This window comes from Rana temporaria (assembly GCF_905171775.1).
Source record: "Rana temporaria chromosome 4 unlocalized genomic scaffold, aRanTem1.1 chr4a, whole genome shotgun sequence".
NCBI classification, from domain to species: Eukaryota; Metazoa; Chordata; class Amphibia; order Anura; family Ranidae; genus Rana; species Rana temporaria.
This window is the reverse complement of record NW_024404432.1, coordinates 4,044,029-4,064,089: the sequence shown is the minus strand read 5'-3', so window position 1 is coordinate 4,064,089 and position 20,061 is coordinate 4,044,029. Positions and strand designations below refer to the sequence as shown.

The following is a 20,061-nucleotide window of genomic DNA, read 5'->3' as shown; positions in this document are numbered from 1 at the left end:
CGTAACGTATTTGATCTTTAATTGATAAGAACATGGGTATAATTATTTTGCAACAAGGCGATTATGGGGCAAATATCATTGTTACACATCTCATGTAATGTTTTCGACCTTTTTCTGATGGGACTATAGCTATAATTATTGTTCTACAACAGGTCTTTTTTTTCTCAGAACATAGGTGAAGGAACTCCTCCTTTCAAATCCCTTCTTGTCTCCGCCCCCTACCCACCTCCGAGCACCCTCCCTTGGTTCCTCCCCTATCCACCTCCCATTTCCACCCCTTTTAGAGAATAAAGAACCAAGTATCATTTTACGGTATTTAGTAATTTGTATGGAATTTGTTAATGATAAGCTATAAAATATATCCCCAGCAGCCAGAGACAATACACCCCCTTTCAACAATAGTTCGCCCCTGTAACAATAGACCCCTCCACAACAAGCAACTATAGATCCACCCCAGCATTAGTAGACCCCCCAATAATAGATTCTTCAGCAGCCAGCATCAACAGACCCTCTAGCAGCCAACAGCAATAGACCACTTCCCCGACAGTATATTCCTCCCAGCAGCAATTGAACCCCCCTACTCCAGCAACCAGCATCAATATACCCTCCAGCAGCCAACAACAATAGACCCCTCCCTCAACAGTAGAACCCTCCCAGCAAGAATTTACTATAGCCCTAAGCATCAATAGACCCTCCAGCAGCCAACAATAATAGACCATTCTCTCAACACTAAATCCCTCCCAGCAGCTATTGAATCTCCCCCCACCGCAACAATAGATCCTCCAGTAGCCAGCATTAATAGACCCTCGAGCACACCTCAACACCCCTTGCCATTAATGCATTCAATGCTAAAAGGAGTGTTAAAGGAAAAAAAAATTGCCTAAAATTAATGTCTGCAAGGTAGACAGACAAAATAGTGTAATGATTCTGTTAAAAAACGAGTAAATACCTATTAAATTCCTTCATCTATATCACCTCCGGCGTTCTAGTTTCTGTTCTCTCATTCACTTCCTTGTTTGCGGCTCTCGTTCATGTAAGAACTACATTTCCCAGTATGCATTGCGGCACGCCCAGTAATTCACACCTCCTTGAAGTCTCTAACACGTAGAGAGCGTCCTGCTGCACAGATGTAGTTCCCAGGAGGGGGCGAGCAGGTCACTGTCCACCGCAATAAAGCCTCCCTTCACGGTGGTGAGTAACAATCAGACAAGCAGGAAGTGAACAGAACAGAGAAGAAATAGAGAAACTTCTGAGCAAAAAGGAACAATGAGAAAGTGAAAAGAGGAATGTCTGCAGGTAAAAGATGCTTATTATGAAAAAAAAATGTTCCTTTACAACCCCTTAAGAGACGGTTCACACTGGGGCGACTTGCGATCCGACTTAATGTCGCCTCAAGTCGTCCCAAGTCGCGCTGTAGAGAAAAACAATGGAAGTAAATGGGAGCGGTGTTAATACACACTACTCAAGGCGATCCGACTTCAGAAAAGGTTCCTGTACTACTTCAATCCGACTTCTAGGCGATTTGTACCCATTGATTTCAATGGAAGTCGCCTCAGAAGTCTGATCACTGTCTTAACTGAAGCGACTTTCTAGGAAGATAACATACATTTCTCAGGGAAACCTCTCCTGCCCCCCTCCCTCCCCCTCCCTCTCCCAGAGCTGATTTGTTGTTTGGCCACTGGAAAGTCTCCTGTCCTGGAGACGACTTTAAGTTGTGTTGTAAATCGCCCCAGATCGCCCTGTGGTTCATGCTCAAGTCGTGTCAGAGTCGCCACTGAAAGTCGCGCTTGAAGTTGTGTCGCCCTAGTGTGAACCGACTCTTAAGGTGCCAGAACTGCCTTCCAGCTGAAAAAAAAGCCATGCTCTACAATAACCCCATATACAAGAGTAATTTACACATATTCTTATCAGAAAATGGCCAAATGTTTTTTCTTGGTATGTGTATCATAGTTACATAGTTAGTCAGGTTGAAAAAAGACACCAGTCCATCCAGTTCAACCACAAAAATAATAAACAAACAAAATAAAAAACACAGTACAATCCCATACACCCAACTCCATACCCACAGTTGATCCAGAGGAAGGCAAAAAACCCCAGCAGAGCATGAGATCCAATTTGCTACAGCAGGGAAAAAAATTCCTTCCTGATCCCCCGAGAGGCAATCGGATTTACCCCGGATCAACTTTACCTACAAATCTTAGTACTCAGTTATATTCTGTACATTTAGGAAAGAATCCAGGCCTTTCTTAAAGCAATTTACTGAGCTGGCCAGAACCACCTCTGGAGGGAGTCTGTTCCACATTTTCACAGCTCTTACTGTGAAAAAACCTTTCCGTATTTGGAGGTGAAATCTCTTTTCCTCTAGACGTAAAGAGCGCCCCCTTGTCATCAGTGATGACCGTAAAGTGAATAACTCAACACCAAGTTCACTATATGGACCTCTTATATATTTGTACATGTTGATCATATCCCCCCTTATTCTCCTCTTCTCAAGAGTGAATAGATTCAGTTCCTCTAATCTTTCCTCATAGCTGAGCTCCTCCATGCCTGAACTGCTTATTCCAGATGAGGTCTTACTAATGATTTGTACAGGGGGGGGGGGAATTATGGGCCAGATTCTCAGAACAGATACGACGGCGTATCTCCTGATACACCGTCGTATCTCTTGTCGTATCTATGCGGCTGATTCATAGAATCAGTTACGCATAGATAGCCCTTAGAACCGACAGGTGTAATTGACTTACACCGTCGGATCTTAGGATGCAATACTTCAGCCGCCGCTGGGTGGAGTTCGTGTCGTTTTCCAGCGTCGGGTATGCAAATGAGCTTTTACGGCGATCCACGAAGGTTTTCGCGTTCGTTACGATGTCGCTAGTCGTTTTTTCCCCGTCGCAAAGTTAAGCCTGCTTTAACTTGGCTTAACTTTAGACGAGCCATGTTAAAGTATGGCCGTCGTTCCCGAGTCGAATTTCAAATTTTTTTTTTTTGCGTAAGACGTCTGGTTATACGAAAGTACGTTACGCATGTCACCGTTCAAAAAAATTACGTCACTTCGCGCAAAGCACGGCGGGAATTTCAAAACGGAGCATGCGCAGTACATCCAGCGCGGGAGCGCGCCTAATTAAAATGGTACACGCCCCATTTGAATTAGGCGGGCTTGCGCCGGACGTCTTTACGTTACTCCGCCGCAAGTTTATACTCAAGTGCTTTGTGAATCAGTCACTTACGAGGAAAACTTGCGGCGGTGTAACTTAAAGACGATACGTTACGCCGCCACAGTTCTTTCTGAATCTGGCCCTATATCTCTTTCTCTGGAGTCCATACCTCTCTTATACAAGCCCTGAACTGGGACAACCACGGTTCAAAATCCATGGCCGGTAAGTCCTAAAAATTTTTGTTTAGTATCTCTAAGGCAAAAGAAAAATGGAGCTAACAGGAACAGGTAAAATTTGTTGTTCCTTCTTCTGCCACGAGCTCCGACTGAAGCTGGTGGCCTAAGAAACACCCCTTTCGCTACCCCCCCTGAGCAACCTCCCCCAACCACCTGACTGCCCTAACCCAAAACAACATGTCCCAGCTACTCAGAAGAAAAAGAACTCCCCTAAACCATACTCTACCTACTCCGCCTCACTGCCCCCCTTAGTCATGCCAGCCCTCCTCCTAGTTGCACTCTTGATCGGGGCCTTTCTTTCCTCGCTTTGGAAACCGCAGCTTGGCATTGCATGCCATTATTGAGCTTATGATCAACTAAAACCCCCAGATCCTTCTCCACTACAGATCCCCCCAGTTCTACTCCTCCTAGTATGTATGATGCCAGGGGCGGACTGACCATAGGGCAGTTCGGGCACGGACCGAGGGCCCGTGACCAGTAGGGGGCCCCATGACAGCTGAGTGTCCCCTTCGATCTACCCGTCAATCACAACTAGCTGACGGGTAGATCGGGTCCCGAATCACTGCGTCCTGCTAAGACTGCAGTGTAAACAGACCTCTTGTGATTCGCTCCTCCGGCCGGCCCCTCCTCTCCTTCCGTCCACCCCAGGTGCTTCTATTTGTCATCACCTCGGACGGACGAGAAGAGAGAGGGGGCCGGCGGGGAGGAGCGCATCACGAGAGGTATGTTTACAGCCGCTTCCCCCGTGTTTCCTGCCCCATACCCTGCTCTAACTCTGCCCCATACCCTGCTCTCACACTGCCCCATACCCTGCTCTCACACTGCCCCATACCCTGCTCTCACTCTGCCCCATACCCTGCTCTCTCTCTGCCCCATACCCTGCTCTCACACTTCCCCATACCCTGCTCTCACTCTGCCCCATACCCTGCTCTAACTCTGCCCCATACCCTGTTCTCACACTGCCCCATACCCTGCTCTCACTCTGCCCCATACCCTGCTCTCTCTCTGCCCCATACCCTGCTCTCTCTCTGCCCCATACCCTGCTCTCACACTTCCCCATACCCTGCTCTCTCTGCCCCATACCCTGCTCTAACTCTGCCCCATACCCTGTTCTCACACTGCCCCATACCCTGCTCTCACTCTGCCCCATACCCTGCTCTCTCTCTGCCCCATACCCTGCTCTCACTCTGCCCCATACCCTGCTCTCTCTCTGCCCCATACCCTGCTCTCTCTCTGCCCCATACCCTGCTCTCACACTTCCCCATACCCTGCTCTCTCTGCCCCATACCCTGCTCTCACACTGCCCCATACCCTGCTCTCACTCTGCCCCATACCCTGCTCTCTCTCTGCCCCATACCCTGCTCTCTCTCTGCCCCATACCCTGCTCTCTCTCTGCCCCATACCCTGCTCTCACACTTCCCCATACCCTGCTCTCTCTGCCCCATACCCTGCTCTAACTCTGCCCCATACCCTGTTCTCACACTGCCCCATACCCTGCTCTCACTCTGCCCCATACCCTGCTCTCTGTCTGCCCCATACCCTGCTCTCTCTCTGCCCCATACCCTGCTCTCACACTTCCCCATACCCTGCTCTCTCTGCCCCATACCCTGCTCCCACTCTGCCCCATACCCTGCTCTCTCTCTCTGCCCCATACCCTGCTCCCACTCTGCCCCATACCCTGCTCTCACACTGCCCCATACCCTGCTCTCACTCTGCCCCATACCCTGCTCTCTCTCTCTGCCCCATACCCTGCTCTCACACCGCCCCATAACCTGCTCTCACACTGCCCCATACCCTGCTCTCACACTGCCCCATACCCTGCTCTCACTCTGCCCCATACCCTGTTCTCACACCGCCCCAAACCCTGCTCTCACTCTTCCCCATACCCTGCTCTCACACTGCCCCATACCCTGCTCTCACACTGCCCCATACCCTGCTCTCTCTCTGCCCCATACCCTGCTCTCTCTCTCTCTCTGCCCCATACCCTGCTCTCACATTGCCCCATACCCTGCTCTCACACTGCCCCATACCTTGCGCTCTCTCTCTCTCTCTCTCTCTCTCTGCCCCATACCTTGCTCTCTCTCTCTCTCTCTCTCTCTCTGCCCCATACCCTGCTCTCTCTTTCTGCCCCATACCCTGCTCTCTCTCTCTGCCCCATTCCCTGCTCTCTCTCTCTCTCTGCCCCATACGCTGCTCTCTCTCTCTCTCTGCCCCATACCCTGCTCTCTCTCTCTGCCCCATACCCTGCTCTCTCTCTCTCTCTGCCCCATACCCTGCTCTCTCTCTGCCCCATACCCTGCTATATGCCCATACCTTGTTCTCTGCCCCATGCCCTGATATCTGCCGATACTTTGCTCTCTGCCACATGCCCTGATATATGCCCCATGCCCTGATGTCTGCCCATGCCCTGCTCTGTGCCCACATGCCCTGCTCTTTGCCTCATATTCTGTGTGCCCCCTTGCCCTGCTCTGTGCCCCCTGCCCCGATGTGTGCCCCCATGCGTGCCCCATGCCCCGATGTGTGCCCCCATGCCCTTCTATGTGCCCCCATGATGTGCCCCATGCCCTGTGTGCCCTGTGATATGCCCTACTGTGTGCCCCATGATGTGCTCTACGGTGTGCACCATGATATGTCCTACTGTGTGCCCAATGCCCTACTATATGTCCCACTGTGTGCCCAATTCCCTCCTTTTGGCCCTGTGATGTGTCCTGAGCCCCCATGCCCTGCTGTCTGCTCTGTGCCCCCATGCCCTGCTGTCTACCCCATGCCCCGCTCTGTGACCCCATGCCCTGATCTCTGCCCCTTGCCCTGATGTCTACCCCATGCCCTTCTCTGTGCCCCCATGCCCTGATGTCTGCCCCATGCCCTTCTCTGTGCCCCCCATGTCCTGATGTCTGCCCCACAACCTGCTCTGTGCCCCATGCCCAGCTATCTGCTCCCATGCCCCGCTCCATGGCCCTAGGCCCTGCTGTGTGCCCCCATGATGTGTGTGGGTGTAGCTTGAGTGTGGGCAGGGATACAGGGGGCCCCATGATCTCCTGTTGCCCAGGGGCCCCATGAGTTGTCAGTCCGCCCCTGTATGATGCATATTCTTAGCCCCCAAGTGCATAACTTTACATTTATCAACATAAAACCTCATCTGCCACTTAGTTGCCCAAATATGTTCCTTGGCATGTGTATCAACAATTATCCACCCATGTAGAAAAATAACCATTCTCAAAAATGTATCAGAAACAGGTCAACTGTGTTCCTAGGCATGTTTAACCATGATTCCACCCATAAGCCTCATGCAGTAAACAAAGTATACCCATAAGGTTTTCAGAAACATGTTAAATATTTTCCTTGCTAAGTGTAATCATGATATTCAACACACAATCCCCATTTGGAAAAATAATATGCATATTTCTTTTAGAAATTGGTTGAACATGTCCCTTGGAATAACCATGATATTCCATTTATAATCCCGATGTAGAAAACTAATTAGATGCATACAGAGGCGTATCTAGTGAAAATGGCGCCTATGGCAAACACTGAAACTGTGCCCCTGTCAAAACATTTGAAACCCATCTTTCAGATAACCAGGGACATGGCGGGGACAGAGAGGGACACCGGGGACCACTGGCGGCTGGTGCTGAAAGTTTTTGGGGGGGCGCAATCGCACATGATGACTTAAAAGTTTTAAGTCATCATCATGTGCGATTGTGTGTGCGTCAGGCATAAAAAATAGTGCTCAATATGGAATAAAAAAAATTATAAATATGTATAGCCATAGATATCATTAATAAAGTGTATTAAAGTGATTAGTGCAACAGCTGTTCACAAATCACTTTATTACACTTTATTTATGATATGGCTATGCATATTTATTTAATCCACTGAGCATTATATTTTGCTGCTTGTTTCTGGTTGGCAGTTGGCACACATGAATATGATGACGAGGATCAAGTAGTACCTGACTGCTATCCTTGGTGCTGCTGATGGGGCCGGGGGTTTTCCATCGGGCCGCCATACATTCCTTCTCTCCTGTCCTCTCTTCTCCTCACCTCACGTCCCATTCCCCGCTCTGGGGATAAGATGATAGGGTAGGCGGAGCATTAGGCTCTGCCACCGTACGTGGATCCGGTCAGACCAATCATCGACCGTCATGGGGGCACCTGTCACTCCCATCCCCAGGCAGAAGGAGAAATATTAGCAATTGCTATGCCGGCGCTGTACTCCAGCAGGGCGGCCACAGCGCCGGGAGATTAGTGCGGGAGGACGGGTGAGTTTTTTTTATGCGGGGGGTGGCTTTTTGCCGCCCCCTGCCATGGCGCCCATGGCACTTGCCATGGCTGCCATACCCTAGATACGCCACTGGATGCATATTCTTATCAGAAACAGGTTACATATGTTCCTCGGAAGGTGTAATCATGATAATCCACCCATAATCCCCATGTAGAAAATAACTATACTCATATTCCTATTAGAAATAGGTTCAAGGGTAAGTTCACCTTTTGTAACATGTTTCACCCATATTTAGGGTGTAACATGTTACAAATGGACCAGCCCCCGCACAACGGCGGATCCAGGGGGGGCAACAGGGCAATCCCCCCCCCCCCCCCCGGGACAATCATGTCACGGTAGGCTGCCTGTCCTGAGGCTGCTTGGAGCTGTAGCTGACTGCAGCACTCCCCTCTCTCCTGCGTGTATGACACCGGGCATCTCTCGCTGTGTGTGAGAGCTGGATCTGTGATCGGCTGTGCTGCCTGTGCTAGACCTGCTTGTGTGATAGTAGATGGAGATGGAACACTGATTGAATCAGTATTTTGTCTATCACACAAGCCCGTCTAGGGGGGACCTTGCTAGAGCACACTGCCCTGCCGAACACAGACCTACAGCTCCTGTTTGTTCCATGACACATGTCGGGAGAGGAGATACCTGCTGTGTGTGATCGAGGCAATGCCATGGTGAGTGCCATGCACAGTGGGGCTTCATTCATATACAAAAGTGGGACTGCATTCATATACAAAGTGGGACTGCATTCATATACAAAGTGGGACTGCATTCATAGACAAAGTGGGACTGCATTCATAGACAAAGTGGGACTGCATTCATAGACAAAGTGGGACTGCATTCATATACAAAAGTGGGACTGCATTCATATACAAAAGTGGGACTGCATTCATAGACAAAGTGGGACTGCATTCATAGACAAAAGTGGGGCTGCATTCATAGACAAAAGTGGGGCTGCATTTATATACAAAAGTGGGGCTGCATTTATATACAAAAGTGGGGCTGCATTCATATACAAAAGTGGGGCTGCATTCATATACAAAAGTGGGGCTGCATTAATATACAAAAGTGGGACTGCATTCATATACAAAAGTGGGGCTGCATTCATATACAAAGTGGGACTGCATTCATATACAAAAGTGGGGCTGCATTCATATACAAAGTGGGACTGCATTCATATACAAAAGTGGGACTGCATTCATATACAAAAGTGGGACTGAATTTATATACAAAAGTGGGGCTGCATTAATATACAAAAGTGGGACTGCATTAATATACAAAAGTGGGGCTGCGTTCATATATACAGTGGGGCTGCAATCCTATGTACAGTGAGGCTGCAATGATGGGCACTGATGAGGCTGCATTGATCTCTTGTACCATGTCTGCAGTCTTTGACCATCTCTTGTACCATGTCTGCAGTCTCTGACCATCTCTTGTACCATGTCTGCAGTCTCTGACCATCTCTTGTACCATGTCTGCAGTCTCTGACCATCTCTTGTACCATGTCTGCAGTCTCTGACCATCTCTTGTACCATGTCTGCAGTCTCTGACCATCTCTTGTACCACGTCTGCAGTCTCTGACCATCCCTTGTACCATGTCTGCAGTCTCTGACCATCTCTTGTACCATGTCTGCAGTCTCTGACCATCTCTTGTACCACGTCTGCAGTCTCTGACCATCTCTTGTACCATGTCTGCAGTCTCTGACCATCCCTTGTACCATGTCTGCAGTCTCTGACCATCTCTTGTACCAAGTCTGCAGTCTCTGACCATCCCTTGTACCATGTCTGCAGTCTCTGACCATCTCTTGTACCATGTCTGCAGTCTCTGACCATCTCTTGTACCACGTCTGCAGTCTCTGACCATCTCTTGTACCATGTCTGCAGTCTCTGACCATCTCTTGTACCATGTCTACAGTCCCTGACAATCGTCTACAAACTATGGGATAGATTTATGGCATTTATATTTAAATATTTTTTACTAGTAATGGCGGCGATCATTGATTTTTTAGCGGTACTGCAACATTGCAGCGGACACACCGGACACCTAATTGAGTTCTGTAAGCAACACCTTATTTTCTGGCAGTGACCCTCCCAAAGATTAGACTCTGGATCCTCCCTTGCTCTGGCTGCACCCATGCAGCATCTGACTCCTCTCAGAGGGGTGGGAGTCCACCTGACTCACATGCAACCAGTAAAAAACAGGCAATTTTCTCATGCCAGTAGAAGGTTGCCAAAAAATATGGCTGTGACGCTCGACTTGGTCCGGAGCAGCTGAGACCATCCGATTGCCTGCTACAGTGTGATCGGGTGGCTCTGGTGGAGGCAGTGCCTGACCCTCAGTGCTGTTTAGACTGGAGTGGACTGAGGGGACATCTTGGCTTGCAGAGAGACTGTCACTGTGACTAAGGAGGGGATATGTTGTATCAGTGAGGTCATATCATCATCTGTGCTGCTGCACACTGCTGTCAGTGTCACTGTGAGAGTTTTGCCCTTTTGAGGCCTGTCCCTGAGCTACTTATTACATTGAAAAATATACAATAAGAAATTCATTTTTTGCCTTTATTATCTACCTTAAATCATATTGCTAATTGCATATCATATTTGTTTGTAGCCTAAATACTCTAATTTGCACTTAAAACTGTAATTTTATAACTTTTGGAAATGCCAGTAAAAACTTGGTTGTGCCAGTAAATTTTGGGTGTTGTGTCAGTAAATTTCAATCTGGTAGGTTGGCAACACTGAGTGGGGGCCTGAGTCATAGTCAGGTCAGAACTAAATAGCCCAACACACAGCTGTGCAATCAGCGTGTCTTTCTCTACGAAATCTGGCGTAAACCAACAGTCTTTAAGGTCGCACGGGGTCCCACCGCTACTATATTTTAACCTGTGTATTAATCAGCAAATGAAGCAACTACTTCTTGCAACATAGTATTAAGCACTGCAGGATAGAACATATTTTGAGTAACAGAATCATTAACATATACTTTAAAATTGGCACTTTTGGTTTCTTCATGTTCGTGTCCCATAGACTTTAAATGGTGTTTGCACATATTTTTTGGACAGTTCGCATTTTCTGGTCCAAACCGGAGGGTGCTCGGCTTACCCCTATTGGTCAGGGATCGGACACACTTTTGTTGGTCAGGGATCGGACACACTTATGCTGGAAAATGAAGATGACATTATTTTGTTTCTCTCCCCAGATTCATTCATAGTTTTGGAAAAATGTTGAGCGCTGAAAGTCTCTTTTCAGTTATTAGAAAAAAAAGCATCCAACTGGAGGCAAGTCTGGTTGTTAGTCAATCAGAGGCAAATGATTGTATTAATCAATTACAGCATCTGTGCTGCACTTGGGCGTGGAATCAAACTTCTCTTCTGGGGTAAGACATTTTGTTTTCAATCTCTCTTTATTGATTTTCCTTATTCATTTTTTTTCTTTATAATTAATACAAAAAAATGTCATTTATACAAGATTCCATACAGTTTGCAATTAAAAATATTAGTGCTGTCAAGCGATTAAAATGTCGATTAATCGCATTAATGTCATAGTTAACTCACGATTAATCGCGCGATTAAGGAGGTTCACCCTTTAAAAAAAATGTTTTGTGTTTTCTTATTAATTTTTTTTTTTTTATAATATTAAATTGTGTTTTTTTACATTTTTACATTTTTTACATTTTTATCACTTTTATTGCTGTCACAAGGAATGTAAACATCCCTTGTGACAGCAATAGGTGGTGACAGGTACTCTTTATGGAGGGATCGGGGTCTAATAGACCTCCGAGCCCTCCTTTGCACTTCAAAGTATTCAGATCGCCGAAAACGGCGATTCTGAATACTGTGTACTTTTTTAAATCCGGCGCCATTGGCAGCCGAGAAACCCGGAAGTGACGTCATGACGCCGCTTCCGTGGTTTCAATGCGGAGACTGAATCAAAGCCGTTTACGGCTTAGTGTCAGTCTCCGCCTGAACACAGAACGCGGCGGATGGAGGATCGGGTCTCCCGGTGGGACGGGAGGCCCGGTCAGAGCGGCGAAAGGCGGCGGGAGGGGGGGGATGTCCCCTCCCGCTCCTCCGGCATAACAACCGAGCGGCTTTTAGCTGCATCGGTTGTTATGTTTGGATAGCCGATCGCCCGCTCTAAACAACGGTACCGGGATGATGCCTGCGGCTGCAGGCATCATCCTGGTATAACCCCCAAACGCCGAGGACGCATATATGCGTCCTGTCGGCATGAAAGGGTTAAGAGGTACGTGCTGACAAAAAAAAATTGACGGCGTTAAATTGGGTTTGTGTTAACGCCGTTAATAACGCGTTTAACTGACAGCACTAAAAAATATATATAAAAACTTATATATGTTTAAAACATTAGCCAACCTATTCATGCTTCCTTCCATACACATTCAACCTAAAAGAAAAAAAAAATTATATTGTTAAATCTATCTCTCCTCTTATCTCCCCCCCCCCTCCACTCTGCCTCTCCCCTCAAACCCTAATAAAATGTACTTCTATTTACCGAGTGCCTGAAATCCTCCCATTGTTGCCATATTTTTGGTAATTGATTTTTTTATGTATCCTTCCTTCCTTAACATGTTGTGTTTCATTCATTTCATTTACCCATTCTATTATTGTTGGGGTTTCTATCTTCCTCCATTTACGTGCTATTATTCTTCTTGCCGCTGTAATCATGTGGTGAAAAATATCTAATCTTGTGTTTTTTATAGCTCTTGATGTTATTGATAATACTATATCTTTTATATCTATTTCTAATTCTACTCCTGATACTTTTTGATAGATTGTCCCTATCTTATTCCAGAACTCCTTCACACGTCTACACTTGTATCAAATGTGTACCATTGTTCTCCTTTCCTCCAGCACATTTCTGCATTGTCTTTATTAATTTTATTTAAGGCAACTGGATTCCAATACCACCTCATCAGTAATTTATAGTTTCTTTCTTGATGCTTCATTTATGTTGATGCTTTATGAATTATTAGTATTGCCTTTTCCCATTCCATTCCAGATATTGCTATTTCTATCCCCTCCTCCCATTTTCTCATATGTATTACTTCATTTATTGGACCTGAGGGAAGTAGTGATTTATAAACTTTTGAGAGGCTTCTACTCATTGCTTGATCTTCTATTAATAAGTGTTCAAACACTGTCAATGATTTATTTAATGCTGATAATTGTTGTAACGGGAGTCCCTTTTGGGCATAGAATGACTGAGAACTGATATCTCGGATTACATGAGATGGGACATTAATGATAATTCATGTATTGCAGGAGATCTTGACATATTACAGGTGGTTTATTCTGACCCCCAACAGGTCAATAAGAATGTCTCATTCAATAGACTGTTGAGATGCTAATCAAGTCTGCTACTGTAGTGATGTGAATTGGAGCTTGGTAGCCAGTCTGGCTGCCTATTATGGGATGTTTATGTGTCTTGCTGTGATTGCATTCTGTGTCCATTGTGCTAATTAGGTCTGCTCCTAAGATATTTCATTGTGGATACTAATGACACTGTTTTGTGTGAAAAGACTATTAGTAATAGATGTGGAATGTGACTTGTCAGCTGTAGTAATTAACTCCTCTAAATGCGGTGCCCGAATGTCTGTCTGGAATGTGGATTGGAGGGGGAACTCGTTAACCACCCATTGTGTGATGTTTTGGGTGGAGAGTTTCATTGTCCCTGTGACTACTGTAGCATACTTGCAACTGTATATAACAAGCTGAGTGTACCATTAAAGGATTCATTCGTTTGGAACCAGAAAGAACAGAGCTGTGTGTCTCATCTTTATTCTGGGGAATGGAATGGGTCCTGTCTGCTGGATTGTCGGATAAGCTGTCATGGTTGGTGGAATGGAAGATCGTAAACGGTGTTAACCCCTGACCGTTACAGTTGTATTTTAGATTCTATATATGTTTTTAGGGGTAAGACATTTTGTCTAATTTAAAAAAAAATTGTAAAGAGCTGGAGATGAACATTATATAATTTATTATGAATCTTATCATGAGCAATAAGTGACTAATAAAAATGGGTTCCGCCAGTACTTAAGTAAACCTACTCCTATTTATAATGCAGAGTTCTTCTTTTTCTTACATAGGCAGACATATTCTCCCCCTGTATAGATAACAGTCCATCATTCCAGGATACAGTCAACTAACTGAGGGATCACAGATCTTCACCATGCTGATACCATCTATATATCCTTCAGTCTTTGATGAGCACCTATGGATGGGGGGCTTAAATAACTAAATAATAAGCTCAGGGTTCTGACATGGGAGGGGCTGTATGATACTTTTAATAAAAGAAAGGAATTAAGTCACGTGCCTGTGATGCAACGCATTGGGAAGAGCTGGGTGATGTCACTTTCGGTCATGGCCAAGACCATAAGATCGGATTACAGAGCGATTGTACACTGCATGACTCTGCTGCCCGTTACACTCGCCCTTGAGCAGTATTTTTAACGTGAGTGTTACTATTTTAGTAAATCTTTTAAAAAGTACTACACCATATAGATTCTTATTATTGCATGTGATAGCCAATTAAGAGAAACACCGGGGAGCCATACTGCCAAGTCTGGGAGGAAGATTACATGGATTTAAACAAAAGCACTTTATATTTAATTTGCAGGTAGGTGGCCATTCTGCACATTGGTGGAACACAGGACTTTATAGAATGAAGTTATTTATGTGGAAGAACCTAAATAGATAGATTGCACCTATTATATTAATTTAGAGCAAATGGGACTTTGTGTATTCACTTATCTAGATTTGCAGCACTGGGATTTGAGTTCACTGCCCAGTAGGGCATTTGGGGCCGGATTCAGAAAGAGATATGACGGCGTATCTCCTGATACGCCGTCGTATCTCTGAGTTCCGACGGTCGTATCTATGCGCCTGATTCATAGAATCAGGTTACGCATAGATATCCCTAAGATCCGACAGGTGTAAGTGTCTTACACCATCGGATCTTAGGCTGCAATTCCCGGCTGGCCGCTAGGTGGCGCTTCCGTATTTTTACGCGACAAATATGCAAATGAGGATTTACGCCGATTCAGAAACGAACGACCGCCCGGCGTTTTTTTTTTACGTCGTTTGGTCAACCAAAATTTAAATAAATCACGCCCCCTACATCCCCATTTGAATTACGCGGCCTTAGGCCGCAACACATACGTTACGCCGCCGTAACTAAGGGCGCAAGTTCTTTGTGAATAAAGAACTCGTGCCCAAAGTTAGAGCGGCGTAACCTATCGGAGATACGTTACGCGGGCCGGACAGATACGCCATTGTATCTGAATCCGGCCCTTGGACTTTACTATATATATATATCTGTAAAGGTTGATGTGTTTAACACATTATATAGTAAGGTCACTTTTTTAATTACTAATTGAGCACATTATCCGATTTGATGATATTTTATTTTAATTGTTTATTTCATATGCTTTTATTGGTTAACACATTAGATGATTAATACTGTGGCTCTTTATTAAAGGAGTTCTCTAAGCTAAAACTTTTAACCCCCGCTGTGCCCGGGCTGTAAAACTATACAAAATAAACTTTCACTTACCTGCCTACGATCCCCCGTTGTTCCGTTATCGCCGCCCGTGCTCCGGTTCCTGTCAGCTTCCTCTTCCTGCGGGTCGGTGACTCACCGTGCGCTCAGCCTATCAGCGGCCGCAGCAATGTCCCGCCGCGGCCGCTGATAGGCTGAGCGCACGGTGAGTCACCGACCCGCAGGAAGAGGAAGCTGACAGGAACCGGAGCACGGGCGGCGATAACGGAACAACGGGGGATCGTAGGCAGGTAAGTGAAAGTTTATTTTGGATAGTTTTTCAGCCCGGGCACAGCGGGGGTTAAAAGTTTTAGCTTAGAGAACTCCTTTAATACAATATGGTTATTTAGTGCCACACTATATATATTTTTTTTAATTCAATCTTATTTTTATTGAGAAAGAAAAATGTACAGTAAACAAATATGTCATTCAGTAACACATATATAAAGGTAAACATCATTTCAATACTGGTATCATATTGTCTCATGGTTAGTTTGGTATAGAAGTCTGTATAGCTACTGTATATCGTCTAACCTTACTTAAAGGGGTTTATAGGTTTGATTAAAAAATAAATAAAAATAACAAACATATCATACTTGCCTCCACTGTGCAGTTTGTTTGCACATAGTGGCCCTGACGGCAGCTGTCTCAGCTCTTCCACGCTAAAGCTAACCTCCTCTGGGAAGCTCTTTCCCAAGGGGGTTAGCTTGCAGGTGCGCTTCCTGTCATACACACTGTGTCCATAGACACAGATCGCATGACTCAGTCCTGCCCCCTAGGGGCCACATCATTGGGTGTGATTAAAAGCAGCGGGAGCCAATGGCTGCGCTGCTACCAATCAATGGCCAGACTCCGTGGAGAAGAGGACACCGGGGGACATGCACAGCAGATGAACTGGCTCTGTTAAGTAAAACGGGGGGGCTGGGGGCCCATGACAGCAAGATGTTTTTTCACCTCAATGCATAGGATACATTAACGTGAAAAAACACAAACCTTTACAACCCCTTTAAGGGTTGGTAAGCACCACTATCCACTCAGCGAGTGGTGCCCACTCATTGCAATTAAGCTAGGGCTTTTTTTTACCATACTAAGCATGTTTTCTCTGAGGGGGAAGCTCCGTGTATGTCACAATTCCGGTCTATTGATCAGAGATCTATTGAACTGAGATGGCTCTCTATTTGTACCCATAAATTGGTGGAGGAATGATGGACCAGTTGAGTATACGCGCTAGTACTGCTGCTCTATAGTATAGAGGCACCTGGAGTTCCAGCTCCACCACAAATCTTGGGGAGCGATAGAGTTTCATAGCGTATCCGAGGATGAGCCCCACCCTCCCCCAGATAAAGGAGCAAAACAGTTGCCGGTGCTTCTTAAAGAACCAATAGGGTATGGAAATGGGAATTGTTTGGAACAAATAGAGAAACCGAGGGAGGACGTCCATTTTCAGAGCATTCATCCTGCCTAGCCACAATAGGCATTTCTTCATGTAGTTTGAGAGATCTGTCTTGGCTCTAAGCAGCAGAGGAGCATAATTCAGGGAGAACAATTGGGACCCTTCTGTGGGTATTTGGATTCTGAGGTAACGAATGGAAGTGGAACCTGTTTTTAAGGAAAACTTAGTGGAGACTTGGCGGAGGGTCTCCTGGGACAGTGAGATGTTCAAGATTTCTGACTTAGTATGATTCACTTTGAAATTTCTCAGTTTCCCAAACCTTGTGAATTCCTGCATTATATGTGGTAAAGATAGATGGGGTTGGGTTACAAACAATAACAGGTCATCCGCAAAGAGAGCCAGGTTGGAGTGAGTGGGGCCCACCGATACTCCTGAGATGTTTTAGCGCAAGGCAATTGCCAAGTGTTCCATGATGAGGACATAGAGAAGGGAAGATAGAGGACAGCCTTGTGTCCCGTTATGGATGGAAAATGTAGGTGACAATCAGCCATTCACGCAAAGTTTAGCAGAAGGAGAGGAGTAGAGGGACATAATTTGGGATAGCATTTTGGGGCCCAGACCAATCTGCTTCAGAGACATCTGGAGGAATTGCCAGTCGAGCCAATCAAATGCTTTTTCTGCATCGACGGTCAAAAGGCATAGAGGTTTTCAGGGTGTTGTCCCTTGCCTCGCTACCACTTACAAAACCCACCTAGTCCAGGTGTATGAGGCGGGAGAACAGCGGTTGCAATCTAGTGGCTAAAATGTTGGCATATATTTTTAAGTCTACTCCAATTAATGATATGGGCTCTATAATTAAGTAGGGTCCTTATCTGGTTTTGGGATAATGGTAATGTGGGCTTCAAGCGTGAAGGAAATGCCGAGCCTTGCGATAGGAAGTTGAACACCTTAGCCAAGAAGGAGGTCAGTAGGGGAGAAAAACCTACGTTAGGCTTACCGGTAACGGTATTTCTATGAACCTTCCAGGACGGCACCCGAGAGATGATGGCTCCTCCCTGCAGGAAACACAATCACATGACAGTTTAAAAAGCCCCACCCTTCCCCTTGCTCCCCAGTATGTAATAGAGTAATCCTGAACTGGTTCACAAGGGACGTAGTCCTTATAGGTACTTACCTTTTCCCTCCACATAGGACGGGAAGTAGGCCTGCCGTCCTGGAAGGTTCATAGAAATACCGTTACCGGTAAGCCTAACGTAGGTTTTCTCTTATCACCTTCCAGGACGGCACCCGAGAGGATAATCAAGTATACACAGGCCTACCTTCAGGGTGGGACCACAGCTTGTAGAACCTTTCGACCAAAGGCTAAGTCTTGCTGTGACAACATTTCCACACGATAGTGCTTCAGGAATGTGTGATGGCTGGACCAGGTAGCCGCGCTGCGGATTTGTTCCCAGGAGGCCCCTGCTTTCTCAGCCCAGGAAGTAGCTAAGGATCTAGTAGAGTAAGCCTTGATTTTAATGGAAGCTGTCGCTCCGGTGCATACGTAGACTATGGATATAGCTTCTCTAATCCATCTTGAGACTGAAACTTTTGATGCCTGCAGTCCCTTCCTGGGCCCAGCATGTAGAACTAATAGGTGATTGGATCTCCTAAAACTTAGTTCTCTCTAGATAAGTGAGAAGACACCTTCTTACGTATAAAAAATGAAATTTCTTTTCTTTCTCGTTCTTTGGTTCAGAACAAAAGGACGGCAATATTATGTCTTGCGTCCTATTAGATAAGGATGCCACTTTAGGTAAATACAGGGGGTCTGCTCTAAGAGTGATCCTATCTGCCTGTACTCTCAGGAAGGGTTCTTTCATGGATAGCGCCTGCAAATCCCCTACCCTCCTGGCCGAAGTAATGGCTAACAAAAAAGTCAATTTGAAGGTTAGAAACTTAATGGAAACCTCTTCCAGAGGTTCGAATGGGTGTATAGATAACGCCTCTAACACCCTAGTTAAGTCCCAAGGCGGACAACTATATTTCTGCACTGGAGAAACTCTTTCTCTAGCCAACAAAAAACGTCTAATAAGGTCCTCTTTAGCCAATCTTTTGTCAAGATAGACTGAGAGGGCCGCTACCTGGACCCGAAGGGTACTAACTTTTAATCCCATGTCTACCCCATCCTGGAGGATAACCGGGATAGAGGTTGAAGATACCTGTCTTTCCTTACCCCAGGAACAGAAGGTCTTCCACACTTTAAGGTAAATCTTTTGAGTTACTGGTTTCCTGCTCATGAGGACAGTACTTATGACCTTCTCTGAGCAGCCTTTGCGTTCTAAGATCTGGCGCTCACTAATCAGGCCGCTAGCTGAAAGAATTCCGGCTTTGGGTGAAGTACTGGGCCCTGCCTGAGGAGATCTGCCCTGTACGGGAGTTTTAGTGGTTCCACTATCGCCATGGATCTTAGGTTTGCAAACCAAATTCTTCTTGGCCACCATGGGGCTATCAGAAGAATCTGGCCTGGAGACCTGTTGAGTTTTTGAAGAACTCGCGGAATAAGTGCCACCGGCGGGAAGGCATAGGCCAGTCCGAAGCGCCAGGTCTGGGATAGTGCATCCAGACCCTCTGACTGTACTTCCTGGGAAATCGAGAAATACCTTTCTACCTTCCTGTTTTGTCGGTTGGCAAAAAAAGTCTATTTCCGGATTTCCAAAGCACTGGACCAGGGTTTGAAAGACCTCTGGGTTCAGTTCCCATTCCTCCTGCCTCAGCTGGTAGCGGCTGAGGAAGTCTGCTTCTGCATTGTTCGTGCCCTTTATGTGTATGGCTGAGATAGAGAGCACTCTTCCTTCTGCCCATTCCAAGATCTCCTTGGATAGTTCTAGTAGGGGACTGGATCTGGTCCCTCCCTGGTGACCTAGGTACGCTACCACTGTAGAGTTGTCGGAGCTTACTTGGACTTCTCTGCCCTTGATGTCTTCCTGGAAGGCTACTAGGGCTTCCCCCACTGCTCTGAGTTCCCTGTAGTTGGATGACCTGCGAGCTAGTGAGCTGTCCCATTGCCCCTGGGCTTTTTTCTTTCCCAGGTGGGCGCCCCACCCCCAGGAGCTGGCATCCGTAGTAACCTTTACTGGGTTCCACTGTGCCCATGGTCGCCCTTCCTTCAGGTTTTGGTGAAACGTCCACCACTCCAGGGAGGTCAGGACCTGAGGGGTGAGCAGAATTTCCTGGTCTAAGGACTCACTCTTTCTGTCCCATGAAGACAGGAAGAAGAAATGCAGTGTCCTGGCATGAAGCTGAGCCCAGACTACCGCTGGAATGCTTGCTGACATCAGGCCTAAGACTCTCAGAACATTTCTTCTGGAGAGTCTGGGGTTCTTTATTAGGTCCCCTGCTGCTGAGGCTAGTTTTAACACCTTGTCTTCTGGCAAGAAGTGCCTCTGCTGCCTGGTGTCCACTATAT

The 20,061-nt window shown here is 46.4% G+C and overlaps 1 protein-coding gene across 1 annotated transcript in view; it reads left to right on the top strand.

Annotated features, from left to right (window-relative positions):
* LOC120921724 (NACHT, LRR and PYD domains-containing protein 14-like) overlaps positions 1–20,061 on the top strand; it is a 483,121-nt gene that overhangs the window by 418,719 nt on the left and 44,341 nt on the right. Inside the window, exon 11 of the mRNA XM_040334262.1 lies at positions 10,863–11,039. Coding sequence (XP_040190196.1) covers positions 10,863–11,039 — 177 coding nt within the window. The remainder of the gene's footprint in view (positions 1–10,862; positions 11,040–20,061) is intronic.